This window comes from Corvus moneduloides, chromosome 16 (assembly GCF_009650955.1).
Source record: "Corvus moneduloides isolate bCorMon1 chromosome 16, bCorMon1.pri, whole genome shotgun sequence".
In the NCBI taxonomy this organism is placed as follows: domain Eukaryota; kingdom Metazoa; phylum Chordata; class Aves; order Passeriformes; family Corvidae; genus Corvus; species Corvus moneduloides.
In genome coordinates, this window is record NC_045491.1 from 1,633,310 (window position 1) to 1,643,990 (window position 10,681).

Genomic DNA, 10,681 nt, shown 5'->3' on the forward strand with positions numbered 1-10,681 from the left:
ACATAAGATCCCATCCTTTGCTTTTAAAATCCCTCTGAGGTAAATGAAATGAGAATTGAGATTATGTTCAGTATGTGAGAAATAATCCTTTTACAGATGATGCTGTCATGCATCATGAGAAACAAGTAAGTTATAGAAATTCACAGTACTTGCTTAATGTTGCACATACCTGTACCTACAGTGTGTATAAATATATGCTTTGTGTATGCATTTGGCACATAAAATTGCTCTGCTTGCATTAGTAAGAAAGTTAATATTTAGTTTTACATCTTGAAATGCTTAATACATTTCCAGAATGGGTTTGGAACTTGGTCCTGCAGATTTTCTGGATTGTGATTTTTGTGACTTTGCGTGTGTTAGTTTAGCCAGTCCATTGAGCAGGAGCCTTTTATAAGTGATCTACAACTTCATCTCCTTTCCCACAATACCAAAAGTTGGAATCAAGCTTTAATGAAAAACAGAGCAGCCTTTAGGTGAGTTTGGGTTTAGTTATTCAAAAGGTTCAGATTGTTGATATAAAACCAACTCTTCTGCTAATACTTAATCTGGGTCTAAATAGCCATCCTGTAAGAATAAAAGACTAACACAATTTACAAATGAAATGTATGTAAGCTTATCTGTTTGAAAAGGGTTTGTTATTGAAAAGATCAGTAAGAGAAGGGGTAATTTGCCAAGTTTGGCCATCACACTCAGGTGACATTTAAGATGCAGACCAGAACTCATCATCACTGCCTGAGCTTCCGTCAGCTGTGGCAGAGCAACAGAGCTCAGCAGCTGCTCATTTCTTAATGGGTTCCTTTACAGTCCTTAAAATCCAAAATACAGTTATCTTCAAACACAGTCTCACAGGTTTCTAGTGAGTGTAGAAAATTAAATCCCCCATGAGAGCAAGTAGTTTGTTTAATGTGATTCTACTGGAAGAAAAGTGAACAAAATAAGGTTGTGCTCAAGTCTGGCTGCAGCAGGGTTTTAAACTTCCCTTTTCTTGTATTACAGCTTTGTTCTGAAAGATTAACTTTTCTCTCCATTCAGTCAGAACAGAGGGAAAACATGTTGAATATTTTAAATGTAATGCAAATTTTGGAATAGACAAACAAGAAATTGGATTAGGTCTTAAAGAGCAATCAAAAAAAAAGTTGAAAAATGTAATCTGGTCACAATTTCAGCCTCTGATTCTTTTAAGGACGTTCAGATTTCAAGTGTGAGTACTTTTTGGAAAAGTAATCCACTTTGAAGTGCAGTAATCAGATTTTTAATGTAATCCATTTATTCCATGTAAGTAATACATTTTTAAATATAATCTAATTATGAACTTTGAAACTAATTTATTTTAAAGCAAATATAAAAGTATAACCCTGCAACAGGTTCCTAGGTTTTGGTACTGGTCTGTGCTGGGCTTTCGACAGACCTGGTTAGATTTTTCCCTGAGCCCTGGTAGTGGCACCGACTGCTCATTGCAGCAGGGAAGGGCTTGCTCAGGAGGTTTTCTCTCTGCTGCAGCCCCGACAGCTCAGTCTGCACATTGGGCCAGCCAGACTTGCCAACGTGTTCTTGCAGTTCTGCAGTGGTACAAAACCTGAACCTGACCAGGAAAAAAAGGAAGAAACAAACTGGTGAGTCAAAACATTTCTGTTTGATGTGTGGGCAGGAGCCCTGCTCTGCCTCACTGCCCAGGGTTTCCAGAAGCCGCACAAAGCCCCTCAGCTGCTCCCTTTGAAGTCGAGGTTGTGCTCAGTTTCAGTGGTGGGTGTTTGTCCTGCACTAGTGACTTGAGGAATTACTGAGTCAACCGATATTCCCTGTTTCTCTAAAACAGAGCTTGTTCCTTTTGTTGGGCACAGGGAGTGATGTGCTGCCTGCCAGCTAAATCCTAAAAAGAGCCCACAGCTTTTAAATTTGCAGGCTTGCCACAGAAAAGGAGCACAGCTTGGAACGAAACTAAGTGTTGTTATTCCTCTGTACAGAGAAGTTGGAGTTTGTTCAATAACTCTCAAAGATGATCCCTGGGAACACTCAGAGGAAGAAACAGAAACACAGAGTGGTGCTCTGTGCTCTTCACTGCTCCTCACCAGAACATGCTCATCCTGGACTTTTGTGTATTCCAGCATCCTGTTCCCTGTCACTCTTAAGAGGACAACCTTTTGAATAACAGTGGAAGATACACATTGCTCTTCTGCTGCTTTGGAATATTTCTAAAGCAATATGTTCTCTATAACTTTAAATTGTACATGGGAGAACAGCTTTTTGAAAATAGTGATAGAAGAGGGAAAAATGGACTGGCCTTTATTTTTGTATCTGCAGTGCTGTCACTGAAAGCCATGACATACATAACTCTGTGCCAAATATTATTTTGTGAGAATGTTTTTTAATCATTGTTGGTGATCAGACTTCCAGCTCTGGCCAGTACTGGGTTGCACAGAGTTTCAGGATTAAATATAATCAAGGATTTCCTGGACTGAGGTGTCAGTTCAGACTGTGAGATATTTCCATAACAGTCAATCTGTTAGGTGGTTACGGGCACAGCAGAGGTTTAGATCATCCCTGCTAGGTCACATCTCACATTTCTTGTTACCTCTCTGTAGCCCTTGCACTTCACACAGTGCTGCTACAGCACTTGATTCAGAAGATATAAGTAGCAGTTGAACTCTGTGACCAAGGCTGTATTTAATAGGAGCACAAAAACACCAGTGAACCGAAGAAAAAGAAAAAGCACAAGGCTATTTATCTTGGATTTTCCTGGTCCTGCTGTAAACCCACTATGCACTACCCATAAACACTTCTGCTGGTGGCAGGAGTCTGGGAAAACAGCAAATGTGCTGTGCAGTAAAGCTGTTGATGACCTTTCAGGACATCTAATTGTTATTAACTAGCTAATGAACACAAGTCCTGGGCGAGGCTGTGCCAGGAAAGTTCTGCAGGTGGATCTCACCTCCTTCACACCCTTAAGCTCTGAAATGGATATTCCTTTGCTTTCCAGCTACAAAGCTCATTATTGTCTGAGGTCAAAAACGGAGAGAAAACAAATGCACAAAATGCTGTGTCTATACATTAATCTAAATAGATCTGAGCTTGCACTACTGAAACCAGAGGATAGTTGAGAATTTATTTCTTTAGGAGCAGAAATGGAAAAGATGTAATTAAATGGAGCTTTGAAGAGCTGGGTTTCGTGTCCCAAAAAGCAGCCACTGTGCTCTTTGGGCCGTGCAGTCTGCAAAGAGGAGAGAGAGTTTTAGGGATTCCACCTCGAATCCCAGAGTGGTGGCTGCTGAGCGTGGCTTGTATTCAAACAGGTGAACTCCTAATGGTCTGTAGACCATTTATTAGCTTCTCTGCCAGAAGTTAACAACTCATTTAACAGTTGTATTTCTTATTCGACTTCCTTGCTTGAACATTTGACAATCAAAGGGGTGGCTGGGGTAATCTCTTACAACTGATGTAATTACCTTCATCGTTTTTCTTTCAGTGGTTTGTGCTAAATCAGTTTAACTGCGACAGACTCAGGCTAAAGCTGCTAGTGTTTTCTGCCTCAAAGTTACACATTCTACTTTCCTTGTGCCTGCAGCAAAGGACCTCATAGAAACAGAAGCTATTTTGCACTTCAAGTCTGCACATCTCTATTCAAGTTCAGATGTGTGAGACTTGGTTTACCACCTTCTCATTTCTGGATTGAATGGTGCTGACATTCAACAAATCAGGAAAAGCTGTGAAGTGATCAGGACCGAAAGGGAAAAATACTTAACAAATTTCCAATTTTATTACACTTTCAGGTGTTATCACCATCTCAGGGACAACACAACTGACAGCACCAAACACTGGCTATCGATTGCTGCCTTCGAAGGCCAGGTGCATTATTACAGCTGCTCTTGCTCCTGGGGTGGACTCGGTTGCATCCCAGTGCCAGTCTCTGAAAACAAAGCTAATTGTGTCTGAAAGCAGCAGGGCTGAGTGCCTGAACTTCAGCCATTTGCTCCAGTAAGTGCCTTCTACCTCAACCCCGTTAAGAGATATCTCTAGTGGAAATTTCCTCAAGTTTAAACACTCCCGTACACTTGTATCTCACTAATTAATTAGATACTTCTAAGGGGGTAGCACAGGAGGCAATTTAGTCTCTTTTTTGTATAGAAAAGGAATATTTAGGAATATCCAAACTGCTAATTATAAAATAGGTAGCCTTATGATTTGTTATATAAGACTATAAAACAATACAGAAAAGTGGGCAGAAATTATTCTTTTATTGACAGCTGTGGCCTATTTACCCTCTAAAAGACACAGAAAAATATTCTGTACAAATTATTCCAATCCATATTCCTGAAACTTGGTGATAACAAGGCTAATGTGAACAGCTTTTCACTATGAAAGGCTAAAAAGGGCACTGCAAAATGAACTTAATGTCTTTAGGAATCCTCTCAACAGATCACTGTCAGTCTGCCTACCTGGCAGGATAATTGCCCCGACTTCCCTGCTGCCCCAGCTGCCCACTGAGCTGCCCAGGAGGCTCTGGGGCTCTGCAGTGGGAGCTCCTGGGCAGCAGGAGCCACCAGCCAGCACCAGACACGGCTGGGCTGGGGACACAGACTGCCCACACGTAACCTCACACAACGGGCAGTGTTTGCATGCCAAGCCAAACCTGTTCAAACATCACTCCTAGCAGAGCATTTTTTGTCCCTTTTTGTACATGCCACACCACAGTTTGATCCAAGAGCAATCTTAAATGTAAGAACACCATGCCCACAATGAACAGTTACTCATATTTCATGTTGTTTCCCAGGCAGGCCAAAAAACTAAGCCTCTTAGGTTTACAGGATTAGCTGTTTTAAGATGGCATAACCAGAGGGTGATTGTTATTTGAATAGGAATATAATACAGGAAGGATTTTGCAGCATGATTCTTTTGGGTGCAGGATATTACCAGCTGCTTCCTATCAGTGGGAGTTACTGGTGTTACTTAAAGCTCTCCCCTACTGTATTTCACTACTGAAATAATAAATGAGCTGAATTACATGTAAATTAATATTTTAATGCGACCCTCAAGAAAGGCAAGTCCGTACTGCGAAACACCAAGGCTGTGAGGTTGGCCTGCTCTTAAAAGAAATTATTTTCAAGCTTCTCAAGCCAATCTGAGTTTTAATCTAGCACAAGGGGAAGATTGAATCTCAGAGTCAGGGTTTCATACCAAGGGATGGTCCTTGTGTTTCAAGCCAGCATTAGGACAAACTAGGTACACCAGAGTACAGTGTATCACCTCTTCAGCTGATGTTTGGGCACTGTAACATCCTTCCTCAGCACTGACAGTGTCAGCAATTATTTGGCTTTTCATGCAAGTGAGATCATAATAATGTCTTCTAGTTTGTCCATGAAGGTTTGAATTCAAAACACTGAAGCACTGTCTGTCCACACCACTGAGCCCAAAAGTGATGGCACGGTGGAGAAGCCAGGGAATTCATGTGTTAGCAATGAATGTTCAGTAAGTGCAAATTGTGAAAAATCAGAAGTAAACTGTAAGTCCTGTAGGCACACAGAGGAAAAAAGAGAGAGGAAGAAAGAAAACAAAAAATCCCACTAACTCCCCTGAGTCTTTGTCCTTAGAAGATAAGCAGGCTGTCATGAATCATGATCACCAACATCAGCCACCAGTAAACATCCACAGCTGGCCTTTGTGTCTGGTCTCCTTTGGTAGGTTCCTTTGTGTGACCTAGAAATTGATGTTTTAATCCACACACAAGAATCTTCAACAATTTAAAGAAAACACCACGGGAGGTAAGAAAGCAGACTTTTAATAAACGGGTTGAAAAGGACACAGGACTAGGGAAAAAAAGTCATCTTCATTTTCCAACTTCTAAAACAATCTTGAAAGAAGAGGAAAATATAAATATGAGAGACTTGAACACATCCTTTTCATTAAACCAAGACAAATAACAAATTGTGTTCTTCAAGGTAAGTCTTTTCCCATTTTATGCCAGAAATGAAATACTAAAGCTAGAAAGTTGTACAGGAAGCATATTCAAAACCCTGCTGGAAAGCAAGTTATAGCTGCACAGGTTTTGGTTGGTTTTTAGAAGTCACAAGGACAGTCCACTGTAACAGCAAGACAACAGAAAGACTCACTAGCATTACTTTCAATCTGAAACAAAATTAATACCATAAAGCTAAAACTGTACCAAAAATTAAAATTTAATTCCCCTAATCTAGTATAGTATAATAGAGAGCTTCTTTCATAAGAAGTTTCCAAGCAGTATTTAAATTCAAATTTTGAGACTTAAGAAAAAAAAATAAAAACAAAAACACTTTATAAAAAACTCCCAAGGATTGAGTCTTTGGAAAGAGCAGCAAAATGCTATTTGCAGGAAATTACTCAAAAGGATTCCATTCAGTGACCAACAGCATTTACTATAAATCAGTAAGTGCTGCATACACAGCTAATGTAAACACATGTAGTTTTTGATAGAACCAACTGCAATGCCTGCACTGTACTTCTACTGTTCTAGAACAGTCCAATCTTTTACTCTAGATCATCTCATAATATTCAAGTATTTATATGTAACAGTTCTTTCCATTCATTTCAAGACAGCATATCCTTGTGTATATATAAATATATGTATAAAACCCTCCATCAAATTATTGGATTTACCTCATTCTGTTGCTCACACACGAAAATGTTACCAAGTTCTGCAGCTGTCAGATCACTTCCTTCCCAAAACCCCCTGCAACCATCTTTACCAGATCTCTCACTTCTGTCAGTAATTGCTCAGGGCTGTTTCTGTGCTGCCTTTTGGCTTCTGTAGCTTCCAGATAAAACAAAGGAGAGTCCATACATGTCAGGATGGCCACACCTACACATACATGCACAGACTGCTGCTTTGTGTGCCAGGTACAGGAAATGCACAACAAGGCTGTAGGAGGACAGCAAGCTTCACCAGAAAGGTGATGCACTCCTGAGCACCCTTACATCTGTTGTAATGTCAGTTCCACCTGCAACGAGCACTAAAATTCTTACACACGTGGATTTCAAAACCAGGATTTCAAAACAAAACCCCCTCTCCTCATTCCAACACCCTTTCAGAACACTGGGGCAACTTTTTTTATATGTTTGGATTATGTTTACCTTTCCCTTATATCACATTTTCTACACTGTCAGTGCATCATTCCCCTTGGGCTCAGATTCTATTTCACTTTGATTCTTGTTCTCTTCTTTTACTTCTTTAGAGCTCTTCTCCTCAGTTTCTGCTTTAACTACCTCAGAATTCTGTTCTTCTGTCAGAGTTGACTTTTGTTGTGCATCTTCTTTGTTGCTCTTCACCACCTCCTGCAGATTGTATTTTCTGAACAGAACATAGTCCCTCACCACACTCAAGCAACAGACGGTTTTTATTATTTCCACCACAACTGTGTATTGTGGATTATTAAGATCGACTTTGTTTTCTGGATTGAGGCTGCCCACAATTCCTGTAAAAGAAGATGCAGTTTAAAAGATGCTGGAAAAACTGTTTAAGAGCATAAGCACGTCTTACTGAATGGATAGAAATTAAGACAGAGAAAGCAAGATCCCCCTCAGTTACAGCCAATTACTTATTTTTGTAACTGCTTAAAGTAGCAGAAGAGAGCAGGACTGGCAGAATATACCACTAGTAGGGCTGAAGCAACTGAAAAATTATCCCACTGCAATTACTGAGAAACAAAATATTCGAGTAAGGCGGAGCTATTTTATGAGCCAAATATTGAACAGAAATAGTAACATTATTATTTCAATACAGCATCCAGAGAGAAAGGCTGATAGAAGTAATTTCAAAGCACATATCACTGATACTGACAATTACATTCAACAGTGCTCTCTCTTCTGCTTATAGTCTCTTAAGACATCAACACCAACATGGAATACTGATGTCAAGACTTTTTTTAAGTCTTAGAGAAGCTTTTAATGTTCAAAATACAGGTTTTAAGCAACAAATGTGTATGTCCATTATGACCACTTTTAAGAGTCTGACCCATGTTGTGCATGCAATATACCTGTGCATGTAAACTTGTTCTGTTTCGTGTGATACCCATACATACCTGCCAATTCCTTAATTACTTCTTCCCTACTCATATGGCTGTTATTACGAGCTTTGTAAACAATCTGAAAAGTACCCTTGTTAGGGGCTTTAAACCAAGGCTCAAAAAACGTTTCCGTGTATTTTTTCATATCTTCCATAAAAGCCTTGCAAGTTCCAGAAATGGGCAGCATGCGCAGAATGACTCTTGTTTTCTTCTTTTTAGTGGTGTGCATATCCTTTAGTATATGGTGCACCAGGTCCTCAGGTTCTACAAGAAAAACAGGTGGGTATGAGCAACAAATTGAAAGCATTATCTCCCTTCTTCCCCTTCTAAATAATAAGATGAGGTAATGCACGCTTGGCTGCACTGCTGTCAGCCTCAAATCCCTTTAAATAGAGCGTTGTTTTACTATACCAAGACTGGAGAACCAAAGATTATTCTGTCAAAGCAGTTTCAACTACCTTTAGCTTTTTCACTAATGACAGAATTCAGTGGCACAGCCAAAGGAAGGGAAGGGTATTTGTTTGATATATGTGTGTTACTCGGCAGCCACACTGTGGCCTTTTCCTAACAGTGCTCAGAGCAGTTTGCATTACCCAGCATCAGCTGAAGTCCCACCTATGCCCTGGGTTCTGATGAAGACCACGTTGTTGGCACCACTCTCCACCGACTGGAATCGCCGCAGCTTCTGCTCCGTCGAGGCACGGATCTGGCCAACCTCCTTCTTCAGGGCTGCCTCGACATCGTCCTCATCCTCCTCCCTGTCACTTCCAGACAGCCGCTCCTCGTGATCTGAAAACTTCACACAGGCACGGTTCGCTGGTGAGCACCGAGCAGCAGTGCCCGGCTCCCAGCCCGCGCTGGGCCCGGGGCACACGGGCACGGGCCGGGCCTCTGCTCCAGCCGGCAGCGGGGCTGCGCTGGGCTTCGCCTGCAGAACCTGGGACTCTCGTGGCCGTGGTGCTCACCCACGGCTCCTTGCACACACACGCGGTGCGTTCCACACACACAGCGGGAGCCGAGGCCGCGGGGTGCCGCTCCCCCGCCCCGCCGGCGCCCCGAGCGCCCGCCGGCCCCGCCGCACGCACCTGCTCGGGCCCGTAGAGCAGGTCCCCGTACTCGCCGAGCAGGCTGTAGGCCTCCCCCACGCACTTGCGCTCGTTCATGTTGCAGGTGATGAGGATGCCGCGCATGCCGGCCTCCAGCTGCCGCCCGCCGCCGCGGGGCCGCTTGGCCCGGCCGGCCGCCGCTGCGAAGTGCCCCTTGGGCCGCCGCTTGCGCGCCGCCGGCTCGGCCGCGGCCATCGGGCAGCTCCGCCAGCACCGCCGCGATGGCGTCAGCGCCGCGCCCGGCCCCGCCCGCCCGCCCGGCACAGCGCCGCGCCCGGAGCGGCGGCCCAAGGGCACCGGGGGCTGAACCGATGGCACCGAGCCGCGGGCACCGAGCCCCGGGCACCGAGCCGATGGGACCGAGCCGCGGGCACCGAGCCGATGGGACCGAGCCGATGGGACCGAGCCGCGGGCACCGAGCCGATGGGACCGAGCCGCGGGGACCGAGCCGCGGGGACCGAGCCGATGGGACCGAGCCGCGGGCACCGAGCCGATGGGACCGAGCCGATGGCACCGAGCCGCGGGCACCGAGCCGATGGGACCGAGCCGATGGGACCGAGCCGCGGGGACCGAGCCGCCGGAGCGCCGGCCGCGGGCCCGGGGCGGCGGCACTCGTGTGGCGCGCTCAGCCGCGGCCAGACTCGGTCACTCGCCGTCCTCGATGCTTTCGCTTCCCCCGAGCTCTGGACACGCTGGAGGGGAGCGAGCAGCCCTCGGTCCTGCTCTGCAACGCCGCGTCTGACACCGAGCCGTGCGCCCCGGGGCCGGAGAGATGCTTCGGCCACTTCCCTGCCTGCCCGACTCCCGAAGGTGTCGCGGCGTAGAGGGACCAGCTAAACCAGAAACTCTTTGAACAGGTAGATGGAGGCTTGGAAAAATAGCGAACATGTGCTGACAGAACAGCTGTGGCCCAGAGAAAGGTGTCTCTGTGCATCCCGGCCCGTAAGAGCCACTGCTCCCTGCAGGAATTCTTCAGCTGCTTGGACAATTAAGGGGGTAAGAATTATTACAGGTTCTGATCTGTGGAAAAACTGACCAAGGCAGTTGCTCGAAATCCAATATAAGAAAACCACCATTTGAAGCTTTTCCTATCATCTAATACTTAGAGATTTTCATCTTTATTAGATGTAAATAAATTGCTTGCAGTTTATTTAAACTGCAGACCGACACACAGACTTTGGCAAAGCTTCTGTACCTGCCCTTACACTTTTCTGCCGTTTGTCAGCAAGGGTTTGTTTAAAAGCTTCAGATCTCACTGGTTGTGTAATACAGTTTCATTGGCACTTAAACCATTACCTCCATAACTTCTTTAGGTAGTGACACCCTCTGCTGTTTGAACATTTGGCTACGATTCATATGATCTCGAAAAAATGACAAAAGAGCTACAAGACCATGTTGAGAAAGTTACTGTTCCATACAGGTATCCTCATAAGGTGAGTGGTCAAATACACAAATAATTTTCACTGCCATAGAGAGTGAGTGTTAACTGCTGTGTGGTTAGTAAGTCTATGCTGCTGAGGTTAAGGAAAAGTAAAAATTTAG

The 10,681-nt window shown here is 44.3% G+C and overlaps 2 protein-coding genes across 2 annotated transcripts; one reads left to right on the top strand and one right to left on the bottom strand.

The window, feature by feature from the left end:
• Window positions 1-5,755: 5,755 nt before the first annotated feature.
• Window positions 5,756-9,380, bottom strand: THUMPD1 (THUMP domain containing 1). Its single transcript, XM_032126240.1, has 4 exons — window positions 9,119-9,380; window positions 8,649-8,829; window positions 8,049-8,297; window positions 5,756-7,442 (listed from the first exon to the last, which is right to left on the bottom strand). Exons 1-4 carry the CDS (start codon window positions 9,332-9,334, stop codon window positions 7,123-7,125), a joined length of 966 nt encoding a protein of 321 aa, XP_031982131.1. The 5' UTR covers window positions 9,335-9,380; the 3' UTR covers window positions 5,756-7,122.
• Window positions 9,381-9,414: 34 nt separating this feature from the next.
• LOC116451912 (cysteine--tRNA ligase-like) lies at window positions 9,415-10,573 on the top strand. The gene is made up of 2 exons (XM_032125872.1): window positions 9,415-10,135; window positions 10,453-10,573. The coding sequence occupies exon 1, from the start codon at window positions 9,451-9,453 to the stop codon at window positions 9,961-9,963; it is 513 nt and encodes a 170-aa protein (XP_031981763.1). The 5' UTR covers window positions 9,415-9,450; the 3' UTR covers window positions 9,964-10,135; window positions 10,453-10,573.
• The last annotated feature ends 108 nt before the right edge of the window (window positions 10,574-10,681 follow it).